Source organism: Trachypithecus francoisi, unplaced genomic scaffold (assembly GCF_009764315.1).
Source record: "Trachypithecus francoisi isolate TF-2019V2 unplaced genomic scaffold, Tfra_2.0 Lachesis_group13, whole genome shotgun sequence".
Lineage (NCBI taxonomy): Eukaryota > Metazoa > Chordata > Mammalia > Primates > Cercopithecidae > Trachypithecus > Trachypithecus francoisi.
Window position 1 is genome coordinate 90323929 of NW_022681458.1, and position 27601 is coordinate 90351529.

The 27601-nt window shown below is 40.3% G+C and overlaps 1 protein-coding gene across 9 annotated transcripts in view; it reads right to left on the reverse strand.

Moving 5' to 3' along the window:
* FMNL2 (formin like 2) overlaps nucleotides 1-27601 on the reverse strand; it is a 318596-nt gene that overhangs the window by 49375 nt on the left and 241620 nt on the right. For all 9 annotated transcript variants that reach the window (XM_033231471.1, XM_033231475.1, XM_033231472.1 and 6 more), the window contains 3 exons: nucleotides 24961-25069; nucleotides 21185-21261; nucleotides 19105-19198 (listed from right to left, as the gene is read on the reverse strand). In XM_033231471.1, coding sequence (XP_033087362.1) covers nucleotides 19105-19198; nucleotides 21185-21261; nucleotides 24961-25069 — 280 coding nt within the window. The remainder of the gene's footprint in view (nucleotides 1-19104; nucleotides 19199-21184; nucleotides 21262-24960; nucleotides 25070-27601) is intronic.

The following is a 27601-nucleotide window of genomic DNA, read 5'->3' on the forward strand; positions in this document are numbered from 1 at the left end:
GCTGTCAATGGTCTGTTATTGTTGTCTCTTGAAGTGATTGGACATTTCATACACATACACCAAGCGGCAGCCGTGACAGAAGCAGATCACTCCGACCGGCTGCTGGCTCTCATGTCTGCTTGGGATTTAACTGTGGATGTGTTCATCCAGCTGAAATGCTCTGAAACTGAACAACTTTATCTCACTACACTAAAACAAAAACTAATGAAAGCTAAGCAACTAAATGTATTCTATAACCTAGTCAACACTTCTCCTTCATAAATACAACATTTATATCAACCCTGGACCAGGAGATGACTATAAGCCTGAGGTTTCATCTGCATAATGCTAAACACCCTTGTGAAAACTTCAGTAACTTTTCCAGATGTTTCCAAATATCCAGATGTTTGGCAGGAGGCACACAGAGCAGCCAGATGACTGTCTTACTTTTCACACCCATATTTTGTGTACTGAACAAAGAATCCAAAGATAGAAGCAAAAGGATAGTAAAATCCCTGAAGGACGACTCATTGACACATCACCCCTTAAACTACTCCTCTAAAAACAAAAAGATGACCTTCAATAAATTCTAGAGAGTAAAACTCCTCCTTACAATAGGTCATAAATGATCTCCTTCCAAAATATGCTTCAAGTCCAACCTGAACCTCTCTAGCTTCAATGCAAGACTCATATCTCCTGGTCCTTATGAAGAACACACAGAGTCTTTCAAGGCTACTTGTAATGGTTAACTTTACGTGTCAACTTGAGACGGTGAAGTGATGCCCAGAGAGCTGGTGAAACATTTCTGGGTGTGTCTGTGAGGGTGAGTAAGGAAGACCTCCCTCTCCAATGTGGCTGGGCATCTCCAATCCACTGAGGACCCGAATAGAACAAAAAGAATTTGGAGGAAGGGTGAATTCTCTCTCATCTGGAGCTGGGACATCCATCTTCTTCCCCTGTCCTTGGACATTGGAGCTCTTGGTTCTCAGGCTTTCAGACTCCATAACTTACACCACTGGATCTTACTTCTCAGGCCTTCAGACTCGAGCTGAATGACACCCTAGCTTTCCTGGATTTCCAGCTTGCAGATGCATATCATGGAACTTCTCTACCTCCATAACTGCTTGCGCAATTCCCATAGTGTTTCCTCTTGTATCTACAGATATATCTACAGATGTCCTATTGGTTCCGTTTCTCTGGAGAGCCCTGACTAATACACTTCCATTTCTACTGGAAAGCCAAAATACCTTCCATTTCTTCAATAAAGAATGATATTTACTGACTGACTAATTGAGACAGAGTCTCGCTCTGTCGCCCAGGCTGGAGTGCAGTGGCGCAATCTTGGCTCACTGCAACCTCCACCTCCCAGGTTCAAGCAATTCTCCTGCCTCAGCCTCCTGAGTAGCTGGAATTAAAGGTACATGCCACCAGGCCTGGCTAATTTTTGTATTTTTAGTAGAAATGGGGTTTTGCCATGTTGGCCAGGCTGGTCTCGAACTCCTGGCCTCAAGTGATCCACCCACCTCGGCCTCCCAAAGTGCTGGGATTACAGACATGAACCACCACACCCAGCCTGAGAATGGTATTTAAATAGCTACCTGAGGATTACATGACAAAGGCCTCCAGTCCTCTCTGGGATGACTTACCAGTCAGACTCTTCAAAGTAGAAGGAGCCTAACATTGTTCTTTATTTTCAATCACTTCTCTTCACAGCTTCATCCTTTGAGCATATCCAATTAGGTCAACTTAAGCAAGGGAAGGGACACAATGACTCTCTAGGGGTCATCACATGTTCTCTAAACCACAGCAAGGGCACGTCGCTAGAGCTGTCTAAAGCCTGCAGCAATTTCAGATCTGGGGGCCTGCCCAAGAGGCAGCTGTCAGCCCATGCTCTCCTCACATCTGAATCATTACAAATCTAATCAGTGCACGGTGTGCCATGAATGCAGAACCCTTGAAGACAAGGACCCTTGTTTAGATCAAGTATCTCAGGCCAACAACAGGCAAATGCCTGCAGTTTGTCTATAGCTCACTTCTCTCATTTCCCAACTCTTCTACTTTCATCTTTGCTTTTCCCCAAGCTCACCCTAACACCCACGGTCACCACTGGGTCTTAACCAGAAGGACTTTGCACTTAGCTAGTTGGAACCACTTCCACCCAGCCCACGATGACAGCAGACAATGGATTTGGGTACCAGTTCTTAAAGTGTGGTCCTTGAACACCAAGGGTACTTGAGGCCCTTTTATGAGGTTTATGAGGGCAGCATTATTTGTATAATAAGATGTTACTTAATACTTTCCAGAGTTGGCAGTTGGCACTGGTGGCACAAAAGGAACAATGAGTGAATACCGCCAGTGCCATAGCATGCATCAAGGCAGTGCACCAACTTATACCAGTAATCCCTGTATTCATCAAAGCCATGCATTTTGTTTTTTTAAAAAAGCCAGTTTCACTTAAGAATATCACTGATGAAGCAGTAAAAGTATTAATTTTATACATCTCAACCCCTAGATACACATCTTCATGATACTCTAGATGATGAAATAGGGAGTCTGCATAAAGCATTTCTGCCACATATTGAAAGTATGGCTGTCTTGAGGAAAAAGCATTTCTGTGATTATTTCAGTTGCAAGATGAACTAGCCACTCTTTATTCTTACTTGAAAGTATGACTGACAGATTCAGACTTATGCACTTGGCAGATATTTTCTTGAAAATGAACAAAGTACATCTTATAATTTAAAGATAACAGCTGACAATATTTGTTGTCAATGACAAAAACTAAGCTTTCAAACACATGAAAACTGTACCCACCACCAGCTGACTGCTTCCCAGTATTTAAAGAATTTTCTAATGAGATTGGAGGTAAAAACAATGCATGTGATTTGTTAAAATATTACATTAGGAAATGTGCCAATTATTAGAAGATCTAGATAACTCAGTGTACCATTATTTTCCAAATGATCACTGAATGCTGTTACAAATTTATAAATTCATTCAAGGTGCAATATAGGCAAATAGATTTTAATGCCAACAGTATGGAAAAAGTTCACTGATATGATTTCAGATTCAACTTTGTAACTAACCTTTAAGAAATTACTACTTGTCTAGTGTTTGTATAGTATCAAAGAAGAATGTCCACTATTATCTGAAAATGTTGTTGACATAATTCTTTTTCATCTACCTTTCTGTGTGAGGCTAACTTTTCTTCATCTACTTCAACAAAAACAACAGCAGAAGTGACTAAATGCAGAAGCAGATCTAAGAATGCAGCTATCTTCTACGAGTCAATCTCCTTAAGTGCTGAAATTACAAATGTGAGCCACCATGCCCGGCCTGAAATTTTGTTGTAATTTCTAATACAGAAAATATCAACACATAACCTACATAAGCAAAAGCTCTTTAGGGACCTCAGGGATTTTTAAGAGTATAAAAAGGGCTCCAGGGGCCAAAAGGTGGAAACTACTGGATTACAGAATAGCCTCTACTTCTACAAAGATGATGAATTCTTAAATCTAAAATCTGAAGAAGCAAATAAATGGGTAGCTAATAGTAAAATTTATTGCAAGATTGTTTGGGAATCAACCCTACCATATAAAGAACTACTAAATGTATCATCTCTGCATAAAAATGAAGTCACATCACACAGAGATCAATAGAATGTCTTCATATAGAAAGGAGCCCTCCACCATTTTCCAAGGTAGAAAAAAAAGACAGCTGGGTGCAGTGGCTCACGCCTGTAACTTCACCACTTTGGGAGGCCGAGGTGGGCGGATCACTTGAGGTCAGGAGTTCAAGACCAGCCTGGCCAATATGGCAAAACCCCATCTCTACTAAAAATACAAAAATTAGCCAGGCGTGGTGGTGCGTGCCTGTAATCCCAGCCATTCTGGAGGCAGAGGTGGAAGAAGCGCTTAAACCTGGGAGGCGGAGGTTGCAGTGAGCCGAGATGGTGCCACTGTACCCCAGATGGGGCAGCAGAGAGAGACTTCGTCTCAAAAAAAAAAACAAAACAAAACAAAAAAAAGACTTCCTTGCAGTTCTTCTGTTTAATAAGGCCAGGTGCAATCCCTGGTACTTACCAGGTTGGATGGAAGCAGCTCCTAACTGTTCTCTGATTATCTCTGGGATGTACCCACTCTGTCACATGTAGACTCATTACAAGGCTAGAAGATATTCTTTTTCCAAAGCCAGATGAATGTTAGATTTCAAGCAAGAATATGGGAAAGGGACAGAAAGAGATATCCTCCGCATGGGAAAAAAAATATAGAACACATATTCCTCAAAGTTCAGAAATTCATACTGAATGAATCCACCCAAGTAAACAAATTTGTCTGGCACGCCTGACATCATAATATGAAACAATCATAGGCCGGGCATGGTGGCTCATGCCTGTAATCTCAGCACTTTGGGAGGCCACGGCAGACAGATCACTTGAGGTCAGGAGTTCAAGACCAGCCTGGCCAACATGGTAAAACCCCGTCTCTACTAAAAATACAAAAATTAGCTAGGCGTGGTGGTGTGTCTGTAGTCCCAACTACTCAGGAGTCTGAGGCACAAGAACTGCCTGAACTTGGGAGGTGGAGGTTACAGTGAGCCGAGATTGTGCCACTGCACTCCAGCCTGGGTGATAAGAGCAAGACTCTGTCTCAAAAACAACAACAATCAATCAATCAATCAATCATGAAAAAATACACAAGGAACAAAAAGATCATTATCTTTTACCAACGTGCTAAACATGTTCTTGACACATTCCACATAGAAAGCACCATTTACTAATTTTACACCTATTCCTGGAAAATAGTTGAAAATGAAAAATTCAGTGTTGTTCTTGGTGGTGAACCAGTAAATCTAGGATATCACATGTGTTGCTAGTACATTTATTGGCAGGGAAGGAGCCCTCATTTTCCACTGCCAAAACCAAACTGCCAAAACAACACAGAGCCTATAGCTCATGTTACCATGACTGGCCATTTCCACTCCCTTGTGACGCAGAACTTGGGGGGAACATCTTGTCAGAGAACTCAACTGCAAGATGGGGGGTGACTGACAGTGACTGTTGGACCATAAGTAGGAACCACTGGGCCGTTTTCTTCTAGTGAGTGTGTTTCAGTCAATTGTGAATGAAAACCGAGTCTGACTATATATTCTTGGCAGACTGATATATAGAATTAAAGAGCTGGGCAGGAGCCACACACACCACTGTGTTGAAAGGAATAAAGAATGGCTGTTGAGCTGCAGTGGGCAGAACAGTTTGGGGTAGGACAGGGGAGCTGGGAAACGAAAAGCTTAAATCAAGACTCAAAAGCTCCATCGTTCAAAAGTTACACAAGCCAGGGATGCCTCTTCCACAGACAAGTCCTCAACTGTACCTTGTGCGGTGGTACTAACAGCATGGCCAGCACAGCCAGCTCACTCTCAGGTTAGGGAAATACCGAGGTCCTTAAGACACATGGCAGATTTTTTAAATGAAACTTGAGCCAAGGGATTGACGCAGCCACCTTCCAGGTAATCATAAAAGGGAACTTAGGACCAAAGTCACAACACTGTCTACAGTCACAGCGATCTCTTTTAGGACTGTTGCTATCCTGCCAACTGGCCTCAGATATGTCAGTTTTTGTTCTTGTTTGAAAATGAAAGCACCTATCATTTTATTATCTAGGTACCTTGTTTTCATATCTGCAGTCAAAGAAGCACTTAATCTATCTTAGAGGAAAGTATTTGAATATGTACACACAATACATGCTACATACATAGGTATGTGTAGACAAAGTTTTATATAGAATCATAAAATTGTAGACTTGGAAGGGATATAAAACCACTTGACTAACTTCTCACCTAAAGCAAAAACTTACATCACAATATACCAGACACACAAGGAATCCTCTTATCCTCTTGACCAAATCTTCCCCTTTGTACTGTGCTGGTCTCTTCTGAGCATCCTTCTAGCCCATTCTAACCTTGTCTCTTCACTCTTTTCTTTCTGAACTGCGGTCCCTGTGGGGGAGTTTTTCTCCTTAGTTACTTAGTTACAATCCCTATTTGGATATCCTTCTCTCTCTCTCATACACTCACTCACTCTCTTTCTCTCTCTCTCTCTCTCTCTGTCCCTCTCTCCCCAGTCACTTCTGTTTAAATTTGCTTTCTCATTCATTACCTTCATTGTACAGCTAAGAATCTGACCTCGGGCATTACACCCTCACTAAAAAAAAAAAAAAAAAAATTTTTTAAGTTGTATTTTCTTTGCCTGCGAAAATAAATCCCCAGATTGTATTTGTTCACTATGGTTGGGCTACTTTCCTCTTCATTAAGTGTATATTATTTGAACAGATTCTTATTCTCCTCTTGTTTCCATTCTCATATTCAGTGGATCACCCTATCTCTCGCCTTTTCTTTCATTTGTTGGCTTCATATTCATTGCTATGGCCACAAATTGGGTCCAGGGCTCAGTCATTTGACAATTGAACAACCTGTCTTCCCGACTCCAGCATCTCTCCCTTCTACTGTATTTTATGCAGAGCTACACAATACTCCTAAAGTTTTATCCAAATTATATAAAAGGCAGATTTCCACAGAATCAAATGCAATATATATAAAGCATTTTCTAAACTGTAAGGTATTACGTAACTGTGAATTTCTTCCTTTTCTCTTTTTTCCCTCCTATTCATATCTATCTTCTAGAGGAGGCATTTTTTTTTTTTTTGGTTTGTTTGTTTGTTTGTTTGTTTAAATCACAGGTTTCCAGTCTCTCCACCACTGTTTCCTCAGAACCTCATTCATGCCGGCCTCGAGTCAAGTTTTGTTCTGTAATATGGGCCCCGGTCAGATATTTTTCCTGGTTAAAGAACAAATATATTCTGACTTATGCTGCCTTTGAGACAGATTTCATGCCAATCTCTCTGCTCCCAGAATTCTCTCCATCAAATCAGGTCTCTTCCCTTCCTGATCACCCTGCTCAGGACCTACCCGCTTCTCCCACTGAGCCCTGTACAAACAGCATGGTCTGTTCCAAATTTTACCAGTAATTTTAAACACCCCAATAATCTATCCAGTCTCTAACCATTTCCATTAGATTTGCTTTTTGGTGGAAAATTGAGGACAATATACGAACATGTGTGGGAAGTGGCTGGAATGTGAGGCATGTTATGGAAGGCTATATATGAACTCTGAGTTAAATGGATCTGTGTAAAAATCCCAGAGTTGCCGTTTACTAGAGACGTCAGTAGGCCCATTTGCTCTGAGCTCTCCCTCTGTGTTCCCACCTCAGATGATATATATGAGAATTAACAAAATAATATATACTAGTCTGCCAGCACTAAGGAAACAATAAACAATAAATTTCTTATTAAGTAGAAAATTAACTAATAGTAGCCTTACTATTTCTGCATATGTATATGCCTTTTTATGTACATGACATAAATACACTAATGTTTACAATAAAGAAGAGAATGGATGTGATTCATGAACTCTGCTCATGCTTTCTTTCTGAAGAGAATTGCTAGTTTGAAAGAAACCAACAAACAAAACCCTTATTGATGAGAAACCCCACATAAATAAAAAACGTGCTTATGTTTTACAAGAGTTTAAATTTCAAATGAAATTTGAACTTGACTCACATAGAGAGTCAAGCTCAATACACATATTCATCGTCAATAACACCTAACATTTTGGTTTAAATCATAATTAGGTATACAAATATAAATGTGCACAATTCTTAAAGTTTTAAATTACTGTCCTCTTAGTGTTGACCTTAGTGTATATTTGGTCCTCAACTAAATACCTATTAAAGTCAATCCTGCCTTTTTCAAGGCAATAAAAACTTCTGTGGCACAGAAATGATGACTTCTCTATTCTTTTTTTTGAGACAGAGTCTCACTCTGTCGCCAGGCTGGAGTGCAGTGGCCCGATCTGGGCTCACTGCAACCTCCACCTCCCAGGTTCAAGCTATTCTCCTGCCTCAGCCTCCCGAGTAGCTGGGACTACAGGCACCCACCACCACGCCTAGCTCATTTTTTGTATTTTTAGTAGAGACGGGGTTTCACCATGTTGGCCAGGATGGTCTCGCACTCCAGACCTCGTGATCCGCCCGCCTCAGCCTCCCAAAGTGCTGGGATTACAGGCGTGAGCCACCGCACCCGGCCGCCTTATCTTTTCTTTAGAGACAGGTTCTCGCTCTGTTACCCAGGCTGGAATGCAGCAGTGTGATCACAGCTCACCGCAGTCTTGACCCCCGGACCCAAGCAATCCTCTGACTTCAGCCTCCCGAGTACCTGGGACCACAAGCGCGCACCATCATGCCTGGCTAATTTTTGTATTTTCTGTAGAAGCAGGGTCTTACCATGTTGCCCATGCTAGCTGTGAACTCCCAGCCTACAGCAATCCTTCCACCTTGGTGTCCCAGGGTGCTGGGATTACCAGCATGAGCCATCACGCCTGGCCTGATGCCTTTTATTTTCTAACAAACTCCCCTTACCCTGTAACGGGATCATCGTAAAAAGTATATTTGTTCAACAGTCTGTTGGAAATTCCAAAGAGTTCTGATTCTGTTTCACAGTTTTGAAGCAAAGGTGGTAGTTTGGAGAGATGTTACACAAAAGATAAATGAGCATCTTTAGAAAAGACAAATCTAGCCATATAAAATGTTACCAGATGGAGGCCGGGCGCAGTGGCTCACATCTGTAATCCTAGCACTTTGGGAGGCCGAGGTGGACGGATCACGAGGTCAGGAGTTTGAGACCAGCCTGGCCTCGTGATTCCCCGTCTCTACTAAAAATATAAACAAATTAGCCAGGCGTGGTGGCACTCGCCTATAGTCCCAGCTACTTGGGAGGCTGAGGCAGGAGAATCACTTGAACCTGGGAGGCAGAGGTTGCAGTGAGCTGAGACCGCACCACTGCACTCCAGCCCGGGCGACAAAGTGAGACTCTGTCTCAAAAAAAAAAAAAAAAAAAAAAAAAAGGTACCAGAGGGAAAATCTAACGCTGCACAAGAGGGATAGTCTAGCCATGTGAGGGATTATTACTTATCAAATAGTCCAAGCAACAGAAATAAACACACACACAAGAGTTGTCCCAGTGCCACTCCAAATCCTCTCATTTGCTTCCTTTTAGGGCTTATTACTATGCACACATAAATCTTTACACTTACTCCTATTATACACACACATATATTTAACATACATACACAAATATACAGACATGCATGCATACACAGATACACATACACATATATATTATTTACATATGATTTATCTTATCCTTCTTCCTAGTTAATATATCCAGCACTTCATAACTATTTGAACAGCTATAGTTGAACCTACAAGTTTTGTTTTGTTTTGTTTAAGACAGAGTCTTACTCTTTCACCCAGGCTGGAGTGTAGTGGTGCAATCTTAACTCACTGCAACCTCCACCTCCCAGGTTCAAGCGATTCTCCTGCCTCAGCCTCCCAAGGAGCTGGGATACAGGCACGTGCCACCTGGCTAATTTTTTGTATTTTTACTAGAGACAAGGTTTCACCATCTTGGCCAGGCTGGTCTCAAACTCCTGACTTCAGGTGATCCGCCCACCTTGGCCTCCCAAAGTGCTGGGATTACAGGCGTGAGCCATACATGCTTATTTAATAAGATGGTTAATATAACCCTGTGTCTAGGGCTTAGCACTGGACTAAATGACTGCTAAAATAAGCTATAATTCAGAATTCCTTGACAGACAAAAACAGTAATTTTTATTTTTACTTAATATAAAACTACTTTAAAAAGCAGCTAGAAGGCCAGACACAGTGGCTCATACTTGTAATCCTAGAACTTTGAGAGGTCAAGGTAGGAGGACTACTTAAGGCCAGGAGTTTGAAATGAGCCGGGCAACACAGCAATGTATATAAAGCCAGATGTGGTGGTACACGCCTATGGTCCCAGCTACTCAGGAGGCTGAGGTGGGAGGATCACTTGAGCCCAGGAGGTCCAGGCTACAGTGAGCTGTGATAGCACCATCAAACTCCAACCTGTATGAAAGAGCAAGACCCTGTCTCAAAAAAAAAAAAAAGCAGCTAGAAGACATATGGAATACTTTTTCTTTTTTTTAAGTATCCTCAGTATGCAAAAGTCAGGGTGGAGTGAGGGAGTGAAAGAGCGGGGAAGTAGCACATTTAACACAGGAAGAGCAAACCAAGAAGATCCAAAGATAGGCTTTTCACGAAATAAATGCCAGAATGGCAACCAAATCCTGCCTGGAGACTGAAAACTCCCATTCGAATGCTTTTTAGAGTCGACGATATTGCCCAAGCTGTCATAGTTTTGACTCCGATTTTCTGAAGCTCATAGTAGAGTGCTTCATACCATCCTTATGTACCTTAAACCAGACGATATCAAAATGTCAAAAAAACACTTCCCAAGTGAAAGCTCAGGTTTAGGGAACAGTGCCAGTCTCTGTCTCTGGTTCTGCAGGCTTTAAAATAACACTCAGCTCTCACTGCTTTCTCTTGGGGTTCTCCTTGTTATCTTCCAAGAATATGAAATAAGGACACATATGCCAACTTTTACAGTTGCCAAAGGGCATGCATTTTAGCAGCCGCATTTTTATATGAATAAAAATAACACGGCAGCAACACCTTAATACCCTGTTTTTTTTTTTTTTTAAGTGGCTGCTACATTTCAAATAGAGGATGAAGCTCCCTATTGTATAAAATTGTACTCAGGCTTGTGTGGAGCAGAAGGGGTCTAATTAAAGTCAAGTTGTGAAGCAAAGCATCTCTACATTTGCACAACAGATAATGTGACAATCTGGTCTGGCTCTGGGCACTGTTACCCTGCTGTACTTCCTTTTTTTTTTTCTAAGCTCCTCCAGGACCACCAAAAAAGGGCAGTCCTGAAGACGTGGTAAGTGAATGAATACGGCAGCTGATGAAGCAGATGACTTTCAGTGGAGAAAGGGGCCCAAGGAATGAGAAATATGAATGTAAGATTTCTGACACAAATCTCAGACCCCAAACACACCCTGCTCTATCAAAGCAACTGCATGCTGAGCCCACTGATAATTGACATTCAGAGCAAAACATAAGAGCACATTCTTTATTAACAGAGTCAATCTAAACAGCCAGTGTGACTGGGGAGTATATTTGCTCCCTTTAGGCTGTGTGGCACTATGAAGAGCCTGGGATAAGCAAGGAGGCCTTTTCTGATCTGCCTTTAATTTCCTGTCCCAATTTTTACCTTCCCAAGCCCTAATTCCTTTAAAACCGGAGATTCAGGGCAAACTAAAGTCCTTAAAGCTTTATTAAAATACTACCTTCTTGGTATAAAATGACATTCTCACTTTTTTATCTGGTGTGACAGGCTGAATGATGTGTTCCTCCTACCTGCCACATGCTAATTCCTGATCCCGTTGACTATGTTGCCTTACACAGTAAAAAGATAATCTCTCCATCTGAAGTTCCTTAATTTGATCATATCTGTAAAGGTGTGATGATATCTGCAAAGGTATGATCAAATTAAGGGACTTCAGGAAGGGAGACTGTCTTAGATTATTAGGGATGGGCCCAGTGTCATCACAAGGGTCCTTAAAGGAAAAAGGCCAGAGAAGTCAGAGAGAAAAGGCAACGCGTCAATAGAAGCAGAGACACAGAGACAAGATGCTATGCTCTTGGCTGGAAGCCAAAGAATCTAAGTGGCCTCTAGAAGCTGACAAGGCCAAGGAAATGAAATCTCTCCTGGAGCCGTCAGAGGTTACCACCCTATAGGCTCATTTTATTCTTCTGGTCTACAGAACTGTAGAATAATAAACTGGTGTTGTTTTAAGCCACTAAGTTTGTAGTCATTTGTTACAGCAGCAATGGGAAAGGAATATACCGGGTTAACCTTGCTCACCCTAAACTCTGCTCAGGCACCGTCTCCTAGAAGGAGCCTCCCTGAGAGCTCCTTCCCCATCTGCCTCCAGCCCTACTTTGTCTTGGCCAGCTATTCCTCTTCTTTGCAGAGCATCCTGCAATTACCTTTATAAAGCCTGGTATTACAACTGTCGAAGTATTTATCTGCTTCCTCAACTAGCCTGGGAGGCTCTCTTTTAAAGGTAGGGCATATGTCTGATTCATTTTCATATTCCACTATTTATCAATGTTTCTGACACATAGAGGGCACTCACATTTTTTTTAGTAAGTTAATATGACTCATCCCTTAACGATCAGGAAGATACCAGCCTTTACTCCCTTAACCAGATGTTAAAGACACTAATGGTGAAGAAATAACTAGTTCATTACCAGAAAATAAACTTGGACATCCTATGAAAATGGCTCCTTTCTCTAGGGAAGGCTCTCACAATATCATTTGCCCATAGTAGATTCACATGAAAGAATTAATAACTATCTTTTTTATTTCTAATAAAAAAGTTTATCAAGTTTTCAGTCAAAAGGAAAAACCAAGTATTGGATTGAGTAAAGAAGAGGGAAAAAAGGAAAGAGGAATAACAATAAACATTTTCGTAAATCTCATACAATTACTGAGGGATGAGACTTACTGAGGTATACAGACTATGACAGTATGAGCCCACCGCCCTCTCTCCCAGCCCACATGTTCTGCACAGTAAGCTGATGCTCCAATCATCAAGAAGAGAAGCTACTGCCTTCCCCTTGCATCCGAGTTGGGCTCAGGGCCTCACTTGGAACCAAGATAACATGGCAGAAGTGACACTGTACGGTTTCTAAGACCAGCTCAGAAGACACACAGCAGCCTCTGGCTCTTCGAATGGTGGTTCTTCAGATGCTCCTTCCTGGGGCACTCTCTCTCAGAAGCCAGATGCTATGCTGTGAGAAACCCAAGCCACGTGGAGTTCTACATGGAGGCTCTCTGGCTGATAGTCCCAGTTGGGCCCAGCCCTTGAGAGGTATCATAGCTCAAAAACTAGATATGTGGGTGAAAGAGCCTCCAGATGGACTGGCATCCCCAGTCAATCAGATCTTCCCTGATGAGGCCTCAGACACAACAAAGAAGAGACAATCCCTGCCATGCCAGCTTGCCTTCCTGACCCACAGAAGCCAGGAGCCTAATGAAATGAAGTGTGGGGTACTTTCGTATCCACAGCAAATAACTGCAACAGTTGATGAACAGACAAAAAAAATTACTCAGCAGCATTAACACCACATAAGACTAAGACTTTACTTCCTAATGCTAAGAAGGAGGACCAGACAAGAAGTATCTTGGTGAATTAGATCAATCGAATTCTGGCCTGATACTGCGAAATACATACACGTTCTAGGGCTGTGGCTCCCACAGTTGAAAGAACACATTGCTTATAGTTCAATGAGAGACTGAAAAATGTAAGTACCCTTACTTTACCACTTAGGAAGTTATCTGGATGGATAGCATGGTCTCATGCTAGATTTACAATCCTATACCCTCAAATGCTTGAGAGGTTAGATTAGATGGGATTAAATCCAGAGGGATGCTGGAAGCACACCCAAATCTTCACTCTCCTTCCTGCCCAGTTTGGTCCACTATAAATAAAACTTGACAGGCTTTCTTAAATCAACTTAATAATGTGTAGCACAAGTGCCTTCAGATGCCCAGTAGCTAAACCACACATCAGCTTTCTTAGGAAGCCTTCTAGCAACAGGCGGAAAAAAGAACAACTACTGCCAAGAGTGCTGTGCACAAGAGTGCTGGTGGCCTTGAGTGACTCATTCAACAAGGCTCCATCTTTCTGTACTGGAAGGTCAAAAGTAGGAGGGAGCTGAACCTTTAATAACCAAACTCAGGCTTTCTTGCTAAAGCCAGATGCTGTCATTACGGAAGCAGATGAGAACATAATTATAATCGATCTGAAATCCTGATGAATTCCAGGTGCACCTCCCAGCAGCCTGGGAGAGCTGGTGCCTCAAAGCCCTCAGAGGATTTTATTACTCGTGTCATAGTGGCTGTTCCACTGTAGAGTCTACAGGACCTCAGTACTTTTCCTCTTTGACTTCAAAAGGAAGCATTTTTTTGCCAAACCTTTGGAGACACTTTTTAAAAGCAAGCCATTTTCTCAAATATATCAAAGAATATAATGGAAAAAGTAAAAAGACTAAGAAAAAGTTGAGAGCAAGAGCTAGGTTGAAGACTTCAAGGTTCCCCTTGGAAATGAGATGAAGTGCAGTGTTTAGAAATCTGAAGTGGGGCCTGGTTGAGGTCTTTAACCAGTAGATATAGTTTTGTGAACCATCAGATTGCTAGCTATGGTCCATGTCATTCGGAAGAGAAGAAAAAAGCATGACCAGAACCCCAAATGGTATTTCTGATGGCGCAGCTTCAAAGGCAGAGCAGAGTGTAGCCACATTTTAGGAATGCCTGCCCATTTTCCAAGCCTGGTTCTCCAGGCTCCTTGTCAAGTCTGTGCTTTCCTCAACATCTTTTCCATCAACCCTTTCCTCTATGTGTTAGCATCAGTTTCTGCTTCTTGCAAAGAAGACCCTGAACTAATATAAATATCCAAAGGGCGCCCTTTACTTCCAAATGTATTTTTTTCCATTTGGTAGTCTCGGGGCTCAAAAATATACACTGCCATACAACTAAGAAAGAATCAATTTAGGGAAGATGGTCATATGTCCTTCCATGTGGCTATTAATAAATTAGCCAGTAAGAAAAAACAGATGACTCCTTGTTCTCACCCTGGTCCTTATTTCAAGACCATAAATTTTCGTTAAGAGATGTTTCAACACAAAACCAGATGTGTTAATCCCCTTAAAAATTTGTTTTTTAAAGAAAAAAGAATTCAAGGAGCACAATTGTTGACTATGAATGATTTACTCTTCATCTACTCAATATACTCATATTTTCAGGCATGTCACAAACCATGCACAGTATAAGCTTACTATCTGTATTCATATAATTAAGACTCATTTATCATCATATACATTGAGGCAATGTATGTGTTTGCTCAGTGTCATCAGGCTTAGACCCCAATCCCACCGCCACCATAAGCAAAGCTTTGGGTTAACATTCTTGCCACCATCACATACCATTAAACTAAAGGTGCTCCCTGTCTTCCTAAAACACGCACTTCGGCTATTACAAGATTTGTAGCAAGATTTTTTAGGGAAAAAAAAGTTAGACTGGGATTCTAAATGTTCATCAAAACATGAGAAAATGATGTAATCATACATAAAAATCTTTCAACAGCTAAATAATAACTTCCTTTAATTTACATCTGAACTAATTAATGAGTGGTGGTCAAATTAGACAGAACGGATTTGTTGGCTCAAGAGGTAGGGGGGAAAAATCCTGCTACATAAACTACTTAAGATACATGGCCTTTTAAATTTCTTTCTAGCATCTGGTGCCATATTGTGTTACTATGCTTGGCTATGCTCTAACAGTGATCAAAGCCCAAAGGGTCTGGCTACTCTAAAGCATATTACTTTATTTGCAAAAAAATAGATGTTGAACTCCCCTATTCCACCCCTCATTCCTGCCAATAAAAACAAAAATAATCCTTTCATCCTTCTTAGGGAGATGAATGGGATCCCAACTTACTAAAAAAAGATAAAAAGCTTTAAAAACAATTTGAAGGCAAAGACTCTTCTTTGGTTCTCCCCTCCCTGGTATCCTGATACGGTACTCTCTCTGCCATGGGTGGCTCAAAAGGAATTATTCACTGATCAAAACCCTATGTGCACAGGCATGGCAGAATATAATAATGAATATTATCATAAAACCTGAAGATTCCAATGACATTTTGGCTAAAGATGTTAAAGAATTCACTTTACTATGATGTGTTTAAAAAAAAAATCACTCACACAAAGATGGGAGAAAAAGAGGAAGGGATTTAAGAGACTTTGAGCTGTGAGTGGCATTGCAGGTTTCAGAAAACAAGATCAACACAGAATAACATCTTTTGCACCTCAGGATTGGATAAATAGGTTGAGGCTCTTCTGACCTATCTATAACAACTAAGTTTGTCGGGGGCATGTTGCTACCTTGTCTTCATTCCCATTGCTATTAGGAAAATAATCCATTTGCTTGGTCTGTCTATATGGTTTTGAGACAAGAATAATGCAGGATGGTTGCGGCAGAATAAAAAATTCTAGGCAGCAGTTTCACATGACTAAGCAAAAGGAAACTGTTGAAATAGCTGCAGAAGCTAGGGGCTGATAAGACCCTGAAAAACAGGGTGTGGGCGAAGCTGGCGAAGACAAACTGGGTCCAACATGGTGCTGGATTTGATCTAGGTTTCTCCTAGGACCTTATTCTATGCTCATTCACATATTCAATCATACACCCACCAGTGCTATGACAGTTCCAGGAACACCCTTATTTGCAGTAAAATTGGGTAGCACCATAGTTCCAAGAAATCTCCCCCTTCTTCCAGGAATCTCTGTGAATATGCCATCCCTTGGTTAAAGAAATCCATAAAGGCAGCAGCCCCAAACCACCTTGTGTGACTCTCTCAAGTATGCCCACACTCCCCTTTCTTGAGTATGTACTTTTTGCTTTGCAATAAATCTCTGCACTTACATTATTTTCTAACTCATAACTTGAATTCATTCTTGTGAGGATGTCAAGCGCCTAGACACCAGCAGGGGTTGGGGTCCCACCAGCATTTGAGGACCTCCCCTAGCCCATGGCTATCACCTTCTCTCAGATGCAAATGCCTATGCCAAGGAGAAACAGTACCTGAAGACCTTCCATCACGCCTAATTAATTACAGAAATGATGTCAGTTTTGGTTAAAGCTCTAAAAAATTTAACGTCAAAAGTAATTTGGTTCTCATTACTATTATCCAGCTATTAGAGTTAGGATTACATTTTTCTTCAATTAAGCACATACTACACCCTAAAGAGCTAAACCATACGTAAGTCTGACACCAAAGAGTTAAAACTCAATTCTGCAAGTATCTGTGTGCCTACAATGCATAAGAAAGGTACTCTATCTTACCTAGGAGAAAAAATATTATCATTCATCTCATGAATTCCTGGCTTTTATTCTTGTTCTATACAAATATATCTTTTTTTTTTTTTTTTTTTTTTTTTGAGACGGAGTCTTGCTCTGTCGCCCGGGCTGGAGTGCAGTGGCCGGATCTCGGCTCACTGCAAGCTCTGCCTCCCGGGTTTACGCCATTCTCCTGCCTCAGCCTCCCGAGTAGCTGGGACTACAGGCGCCCGCCACCTCGCCCGGCTAGTTTTTTTTTTGTATTTTTAGTAGAGACGGGGTTTCACCGTGTTAGCCAGGATGGTCTCGATCTCCTGACCTCGTGATCCACCCGTCTCGGCCTCCCAAAGTGCTGGGATTACAGGCTTGAGCCACCGCGCCCGGCCACAAATATATCTTTAGGATATAATTTGACCTGCAGTATAATCAGATTCTTGTTATAATATGAGTCATTATAACAAGGGCCACTGATAACTATATAGTAAATGTTTCCAGTGTGAAAAGTACTCAGCATGCAATATTTTCAAATATGACCTAATGATAAAGATTTGGGCATTATGTGAGCAGCACATACTGTTTCTCTTTCATATTGAATCCATCCACCCAAACATACTTCCTTATTTATAAATGTAAAATTTATATATTTATACATGATATATAAAAACATTCACAGACAAGCATTCATACATTCTTGTCTCTAAAGTCTATTTGTCTTGGAAGCCAGATTATGAATTTAAAGATTCACTATTATTCTTCTTCATTCTCTTACAACCTGGATATTTCTTCACTATCTCTGGGGCTCAACAGAAAGAAAGAAAAAAAAAAGGTAGTATTTGGTTCTCTCCACAGTTGGCATTTACAAAATGGATAGCATCAAAATCTTAAAGAATGGACTAGGGGTAGGGAGGCAACGCAAATAAAGGAGCAAGAGGAGCGTCTGCCCTGTTCATATCTTTGAACCTTCCCAGCCTATGCAGAGGATCACAGGCCAGTGTCTAGAACATTTGGCAGCTGGGTAGTAAGTCCAATTAAGGAGGCAGGAGGCAGGGGAAATAGCTCCGAAGTCCTGTCTCATTCAGTATTTCCCTTATTTCCTTCAAGAGATTCACACACAATAAGGCCACAACTTCATCACATTTCAAGGAAGTTCAGGTTCAGGAGCACCAAGTCCTGTTCCTGGCTCTATCACTTATCTAGCTATGTGACCATAGGTAAACCATGTATTTGAATTTCTCTAAAATCAAGATATTAATACTTGTCTCAAAGATGTTCTTATAGAACCAAATGATGCCATGCATGTAGCTGGTACAGCCCCAGCATATAGTAGGTTCTCAATAAATACTATCAGGGTTTCTAGTCCAGAACCTTTCAGGAAAGAGAAGAGAAAACAGTCCCTCTGTGACGTGGATTTCAATCCAGCTTGGGACTTAATCCAAAAGCATTTGGAATTAAACGGGACTGCTAGAATAACGCACAACTTGGCGAAGGTCCTATTGTAACCTGGGGTTCCAAGTGTTCTCTAAAGACTACTTTGTAATTTCTCACCTCAGAGTAGCCTCTGATGTCAGGCATATACCAGCGGAACAAACAGGCACTATTCATGGTCCTACAACACTGCCCACTACCCCTATGGGAAAGCAGCTACTATCTAGGTGGTGATGTTTTGATACATTGGGGCAGGATCCTCGGTGTCATATTATCTATGTGTAATCCCTCCTTTTTTGTGGTCAGACAGTCTCCGTTTTCAACCACACTCATCTGTTGCATTATTGTTTATCTGTGACAAGACCACTTAAGTTTACACACCCCCAAAATCAGTGCCAGTATTTGCCAGGTTTTTCATAGCATCCAGCAAAAATATGACTTTAGGAAAGTAACTATGATGAAAGAATTCATAAAACTTGCATATGGTAGATGATCAAGTGTCAATATCAACCCTAATGAAAACCACATACATGTAACAAAACCGGTTTTCAAACTGGATTATTCCATGTTCTCTAAAACCAATAAAAAAAAATTTTTAAAAAGAGTACTGCAATTATTTTTAACTTATCCTGGAAATAAAATACAAATTTAGACCAAGTTCATTACACTCCTCTCAGTGACATCTTAGAAATTGACTATTATATTCCTTAGGTCCTAGAATAAATGAAAAGGTAAATAATTCTGTTCAAAGATGTCCAAACGTAAGATGTGTGAGTATTCTTGTGAAAACTGCAGTGTAGCCTACCTCTTTAAAGTTATCAAATGCTGATAAAATGATTTCATGCCCGCCTCTGACAAGACAAACGGCTGCCAACAGTTCTAAGACAAGGGCTTTTGTTCTGCCAAAACAAGAAGAAAGAAGAAAAACACAAATCAGTGAAAATGGCATGATGAGTCAGCTGTTCCTTCCTTCCAAGATACATGAGAATGAAACATTTGCCCTTACATTTTAAAAAAACTTTACTAAGGTACAGTTTAATCAAAGTACATTTTTAAACCTTTACTGACTTCTAAATATGGGATTTGTCTAAGATAGCAAATTTGGAAGGCACATTTACCAAAAGTACAAATTACTCACTAATGAAAACTAGTTCTGAAAAGAATAATCTCTTAGACCTATCATCAGGTGACTCAGTACAATACAGGTGAAAAATGTTTACTGGTACACTAAAAACAAAGGGAATGGGAATATGCTGAAAAACAAACTATTGATTAAGTATTTTCTCTGATTTTAGAGACAGTGGTAGAACAGTTGCAAAAAAAAAAGTTCAAAATCAACTGAAATTCATGTTCTACATTTCAAATCTGCTCATTCAGGAATGGATCCATAAATCTCCCACAAAAATAAAAGTTTCTGTCCTTTCTTCTTCCTATGCAGGAGATCCGGAAGGAGCTGGATTACAGCTTTACTAACACAAGAATATTTTCTTTGACTCAAGAAAACAAAACTCCATCTGAAATATTTTTGGAAGGAGAACATAGAGATACACTCTAAGTTTTCAAATTCAATGTCAAGAAAGAAACAGCATTGTTTCTTCAATCATAAGACCACTTAAGTATTTCATTTTTTTTCTGGAATAACAACTATCACCAATCTCTAAACAAAGACTGTTCTGATATTCCACAATGTCAACTGTCTTTTAAAAAATAACGTCTTCCCTGTAGTAGAAGGCAGAGACACAGAAGCATGGCTACTTAGGATTCTAGTAAATGAAGGAAAGAATCGCAAAGTCATAAAAGGTTTAATCGGGGGAAGTTTGAAAGAACAATATTCAGTAAAGAGGACTTTATAGTTTGCATTGCATTTTCCAAATGAGAAATGGCTAATTTATAATCAGATTTTTGGATTAACAGTTTTCAGATATTCTGTCTACAGAGAGGAGAGGTATCGGATGAAAGGGAATTGCACATTTGAAGTACAGAATACTTCACCAGAATGAAAGCACATTAAAATAACTAAATCTGATGAAGACTGGGTTTTAGGGCTAATGTGTGATGTGAATTATATCTGCTGCTAGCCTTTACAGGTGGTGAATATGAACAAAATTCATATCTGCATGTATAATTTTATTTATTTATTTATTTATTTATTTTGAGATAGTCTTGCCCTGTCGCCCAGGCTGGAGTGCAGTGGCGCGATCTCGGCTAACTGCAACCTCCACCTCCCGGGTTCAAGCAATTCTCCTGCCTCAGCCTCCTGAGTAGCTAGGATTACAGGCATGTGCCACCATGCCTGGCTAATTTTTTGTATTTTTAGTAGAGATGGGGTTTCATCACGTTAGCCAGGCTGGTCTCAAACTCCTGACCTCAGGTGATCCACCTGCCTCAACCTCCCAAAGTGCTGAGATTACAGGTATGAGCCACTGTGGCTGGCCACTACAATTATTTTTCTATTTTTGTTCAGTAATCAAAGCTACATATGTAAAGTTACCAAGCGAAGTGTAGACGAAGGATGGCGGTTTTAGCTAGCTTTCAGCAGTAACTGACGTTGGTAAATCTTTATCAAGACTCTCCTGGTCCCCAAGTCCTGGCAACCTGATCCTCTCCAAATTTAGCAGCAAGGATGCTGGGAACCAGGCCTCAAAAGAACAAAAGCTTGAGGAGAATGGTGGAGGGCTGGAATTGTCACCAGTTGCTCAACTCTGGCCCATGTAAGAGTGTACCTTGGCTCAAAGGAAAAATTCTACACAGCCAAAGAGTTTATAGCCAATCTTATTTCAGAGATTGACACTTGAAAGTTTCCAAAGTCAAACTTGGTTAAGTGTTGACCAGCTCTCTGTTTTCCCTAGATAGATTTAGACTTGCATACTACAAAAGAAGCTTACCTGGGATTCTTGTTGTTCAAGCTTAGTGCAATCTCATTGACAGCGTGTGGATGAGACATGACCATGTTGAAACCATACTGAAATTAACATGGAAAAAAAAGAAACAGAAAGCATTGGGAGACAAGTTAGGGAACTGTCAGTATTGACTTAAAACCAAAAACCTGAAGTATCTACTTAATGAAACTTACACAATCATAAATGCACTTATGTCTCTAGTACATCACGGTCAAAGCATATTTCTCTATTAAAAATTTCAAGAATGCCAGTTGCAACGATTTGTGCCTCCAGTCCCAGCTTGAGCCAGGACAACCAGACCCATCTCTCCAAAAAAAAAAAAAAAAAAAAAAAAAAATTTCAGCAATGATGCTATTATCAAAAGATCATCTTCCCATTCTTTATGAATGATCTACATGTTTCTCTTTATTAAAATGATGAAAAGGCTCTAGCCTAGTGATTCTTAACCTTGGCTGTTCCTTAAACTCACCTGGAAGACTAAACAAAACATTTACTCCGAATTTCAATTACAGCGAGCTGGCACCTGAGTTTTTTAAGCTTCCAGGGTGACTCCACAGTATACAATAGATATAACATACAAAATGTATGTTAACAGACTATTTATGCTATCGGTGAGGTCTCCAGTTATATACAGATTTTTGACTACACCAGGGATCAGTGTCCCTCAGACCCCACAAAGTTCAAGGGTCAACTAACTATATTCTTTCTCCTCAAAACTTACTCTCAGCTCACGATCTTATTTCCTCTTATACTAAGAAAATACAAGCAATCAGAAAAAACATCTAGAAGCTCCTATACCACATCAATCTACCCACACAGATCTGTGGCTTACCTCCTCACCTCCTATTAAAGAGGAACTCTTCTGTGCTCCAAACTAAGGCCAACCCTTCCATGAGTCCTTCCTCCATCCCATTCCCTCTCATCTGCTCACGAACATGGTATGTTCCAGAAATTCCTCCATTCCCCCTTATTTTTCCCTCTCTATGGACTCATTGCCATTAGCATAAAAACATGATGCAAATTCTCTTAAGCAACAATAAAAACCTCTCTTGATACCACAACCTGTGTTCAGCCACTGCCTCTCATTTCTCTGCTATCCTTTACAGCAAAACTCCTCCAGACACTCAGTATAAATCCTCACTTCCTGCTCATTCTTGAAACCACTCCAATCAAGCATTTCACCCCCACCATCCCAATGAACTGTCTGCCAAGATCACCAAAGACCTACACTTTGCTGAAGCCAATGGCCAATCCTCACTCCACATTTTACTTGACTTAGCAGCATCTAACAGAGCTGAATACTCCCTTCTCCTTGAAACATGTCCTTCACTTGGCTCCTAACTCCTTGGCTATTTTTCAGGCTCTCTAGCCAGCTTTTCTTCATCTCTCTGACATTTAAACAGAGAGTCCTAAAGTTCATATTTTGGACTTCTTTACTTCTCAGTCTACCCCTACTGATCTCATTCACCCTCCTGGCTTCCTATGCCATTTATATGCTAATTACTATCTCCAGCCCAGACCACTGCCTTGAAATCCAGACTGGCATATCCAACCACCCACCTAAGATCACTATCTGAATGTCTAAGGGACATCTCAAAGTTAAAATTCCCGAAACAGAATTCCTAACGATCTCCCTCAAATCCATCTATCCTGCAGTCTTCCCATCTTTTAGATGGCAACTCTATCTCACAGGTGCCCAAGACAAAAGTCCTGGTGCCAGCCTCTCTACTCCTCGCCTTCTCCCTCATACCTAATGCTATTGCCTTTAGCATCAAAATAAAACCAGAATCAGATCACCTCTCATCATCTCCACTCCTATGATCCTAGTTCATATGACCATCAAAGCTCACCTAAATGACTGCTAAGGGCCTCCTAAATGGTCTACTCCCTCTTGCCTTTGCCTGGCCAAGGTCAAACCTAAACACAAAAGCCAGAGTGGTCTCATGTTAAATTCAAGTGTCAGATTATGTCCTTATAACCATTCAATAGCTTTCCTCTCATAGTGAAGTCAATGTCCTCTCAGCAGCCTCTAAAGTTCTACATAATCAAACAGATGACACCTGACTTCATCTTCTATTGTTCTCCCTCTTACTCATTCTGATCCTGCCAAGCCTCCCTTCTGCGACTTGGGCAAACCAGACATTCCTGCCTCTGTGTCTCTGCACTTGCCCTTCTCTCTGCCTAGAATCTTCTTTCCCTAATATCCCTCCCTTTGCTCCCTCATTCAAGTTTTACTAGATGTTACCCTCTCAGTGACCCTTCCCTGGCTGGCCTATTTAAAACTCACATATATTTTCAGCAGTTCCTATTTCCTATTTTTTCTACAGTACTTAGTAATGGTTCTCTGGGTTCAAAGCCTTCCTGGGTCCAAATCCTGACCCCACTACTTACTAACTATGTGACTTTAGGGAAATTACTAAACTTTTCTGTGTCCCAACTTCATCAGTAAAATGTCGAGAAAAATATTATTGATCTCACAGGGCTATTTACATGACTTAAGAGGTTTAAAAGCACTAGACCTGAAAAGTGTACCATGTAAGCATTAGCTTTCATTTCATCATTATTATCTGGAACATACACATTTTACCGATTTTTTGTTGGTCATCTGTCTCCCCTCCCTGGAAAGTAAGTTCCTTGGGCTACATATTTATTCGGTGCTATATTCTCAGTGCCTGTGTGGAACAGGGGCTGTCTGGCAAAGCTCACAAAAGTACTGAAAGAATAAATGCATGTTTCCCTTCTTAAATTCAACGTAGCACCTTAGTGGGGTCAACCTGCATCACAATTACCCAAAGGAAGAATCTGTATTTTCTTTTTTTTTTTTTTTTTTTTTTTTTGAGACGGAGTCTTGCTCTGCCACCCAGGCTGGAGTGCAGTGGCCCGATCTCAGCTCACTGCAAGCTCCGCCTCCCGAGTTTACGCCATTCTCCTGCCTCAGCCTCCCGAGTAGCTGGGACTACAGGCGCCCGCCTCGTCGCCCGGCTAGTTTTTTGTATTTTTAAGTAGAGACAGGGTTTCACCGTATTAGCCAGGATGGTCTCGATCTCCTGACCTCGTGATCCGCCCGTCTCGGCCTCCCAAAGTGCTGGGATTACAGGCTTGAGCCACCGCGCCCGGCCGAATCTGTATTTTCAACAATCTTCCAGGTGCTTCTTATAAAGATTAGGAACCACTGAGTCCAACTGCCAATAATTGTAACTTCTCGCCTGTTGGCCATATAAACCTTTGAGAACCACTGTGTCTATCCACTCCTGGTGTTCTAGAGTTGTTTCGTTATTACCCGCAACAGCAGCTTATTCAATCTTTAATGGTCACAATCATTCACCAAGCAATCTAGTAAGTTTATCACTACAGGAGGAAAACACCTTTCCTTTAAATACATCGCAAATTATATATATTTATTAAAATATGAGGGCAATAAATTAAATCTTGAGCATTAGGATGAACCAGGCCTTTCTTTTTTAATAGAATCTCATTAAATCCTGGCATTTACTTCAAATAGAAATAATACAAAGAAACCAACGAGAACAAAATCTGAGTCTGTTTTTGTTTGTTGTTTGGTTTTTCTTCTTTTTTAAAAAAAATTCAACAGCTTTAGGGGTACAAGTAGCTTCTGGTAACACAGATAAATTGCATGATGGTGAAGTCTGGGCTTTTATTTTACCCATCACCCAAGTAGTGTACATTGCACTCAGCAGTTATTTCTCAGTCTGATTAATTCAGGTTTTTTTTTTTAAAAAGAACCAGAAGCTCCAACATACCTGATAATTCATGATGGCACGTAAACACATGATACAGACATGTACATCATCTTTCTTACTCACTAATCTTGAATTTTTCAGAGTTCTTCTGCTTGGCAAGGTATTATATCTACAAACAAAAAGAGAAACTTCTATAAAACAATAGGTTACTTTCTTAGCATAGGCACATGCACTTAACAGACACTACTCTTTACCAGTACCAAAACAAGGATTGTAGGTTAAAACCACCATCAAATGGCAACGGTAAGATTGATTTCAACCTCTAAAATACAGCTTTATAATGTGTCACTTTGCCATAAGCCCATCTTGGGTATGCTTGTTAACACACTTTTTGGAGGTCTCAGAGACTAGTACAACTTTAAAAAATAACCACACAGCCACTGTGACCCAAGCATATATCATCTTCTTAATCTACATCTGAAGTTCTTCCCCTTCCTCTATCGTTCTTATTTTAACCTCAGTCTTATATTTCTTTAATGGAATCACTTGGTAAGTACATGACTGTTTATTAGAAAGAGTTTTCATTTTTAGTTGATAGCAATAGCTTCCAGTGTAAAACAAAGTAATCTAAGATTAAATTTTAAAAAGAAAGAGTAATTTCAATGGAATCAACTGCCTTTTGTAATTTAACAATTAATATAATTTAATTGTTACAAACAAACAATATAATTTAATATTCATATGCAGCAATGATCGAGAAGATACACTGACTAACGAAAACCAGTCTCTACAGAAAATGGGAGAGGTTATTCTCTACAGTGCCATATTTCTGCATCGCTTCGAAATATTAATGCATTTTCATTATTCCAGCAAGTAGATCAACCTTACACATTTATTTGTTTCTTTTTCTTTTTTTTTTTTTTTTTTGGAGACAGAGTCTCGCTCTGTCACCAGGCTGGCGTGCAGTGGCACAATCTCAGCTCACTGCACCCTCCACCTCCCGAGTTCAAGCGATTCTCCTGCCTCAGCCTCTGTAGTCCCTGTAGCTGGGACTACAGATGAGCGCCACCATGCCCCGCTAATTTTTGTATTTTTAGTAGAGACGGGGTTTCACCATGTTGGCCAGGATGTTCTTGATCTCTTGATCTCGCGATCCACCCACCTTGGCCTCCCTAAGTGCTGGGGTTACAGGCGCGAGCCACCGCGCCCGGCCTTATTTGTGTTTCTTAAGAGGTGTAATGTAGCACATTCTTTCTTTTTATTTATTGATCCAGTTATTGATCTATATTGCAACAGTCTCTGTCTAAGAAGCCAAAATGTCCCTGTCATTATTTTCTGGAGTGCAGAAAGCAACAAAATTAATTAGAATAAGATTCTGCTTCCCAAACATTAACACAAAGGGCTTCTATTTGTTGCAGTAGATAGCTAATCTCAAACATATTTTTCTGGATCAACATTTAAAATATATTTAATATGACACATCACATACATACTTATTAACATTTAAGGACTTTAGAAAATACACAATATATAAATGTCAATAAAAACAATGAGAAACTTGTTTATTAGTTATATTCTATGCTCAAAAACAATAGAGCTAAACTTTTTTCTAAAATGTATGGTATTTGGTTTAAAAATTATTTTCTCCAACTGTTTGTTTATATAAAAACAGTAGTAATAAAAGGTAGTATCTGAACTTGTATGTCTAAAATAATAACATTATAAATTTAAAAACCAACATCACGGCCAATAACAGTAACAACAAAATCATAGCACTGACAGCTGAAGAGCTATGGTATCATTTACTCCAATCCTTTCTTGATACAGTTAAGAAAACGGAAGCCCAGAGACATTACATCTACATGGCAAATAAGAGATGAGATGAGACCAGGCAAAACCACAAGTCTCCTCACTGCGATTTAGGACAGTCACTTTCTACCAGTTGCTCATCATCAACCTGACTCATCAACAATCTGCTGGGTGATCATGCGAAAAGCTACCGCCTACAGCTGTCTGTGCTGGCTAGTTCCTTATCAAATGTTCACATCCTGTCATCCTGGCAGTGTTTCCTGCTTCAGTCCTAGATAGGTGTCATTTCTCACCCTGAATAATTATTTCACCACGGAGAATTAAGTCTTAGTTTGTCAAAAACAGCAGCATATAGGCATCTCTTATAGAATACAGTGGCCAATACTTTGGTAAGCAAGTTTCTCTTTTTAAATCTTTATTCTATATATCACACTTATTAGGAAAGTGAGGATATTTTTTGACTTAACAGGAAATTTTGCTCTATATTTTTGAAACATTTTAAAAAGGATTTCTTCTCATTAAATAAATGCACCCTGAGAAATGTCATAATTCTTTTCCTCTGAAAATATACTTTCAAAGGACTCAACTTAGGATGATCTTAAACACAGAAGACTAGATTTTAGGGACTATGCCATGGGTTAGCATGTACATTAATCAATTCTTCATCACACACATTTTATGGAATCTGACTAACTGGATATTTGGTTTCTTTGCTTTAATTACCATGTGAGTAAATGACTACAAAAAAAAAAAAAACAGGTTTTGAATTCAGCTCCAATGCATGATGTTGATACCATGTATTTTTTGGAGACAAGGGTCTCACTTTGTCACCCAGACTGAAGTGCAGTAGCATGATCACAGCTCCCTGCAGCCTCAAATTCCTAGGTTCAAG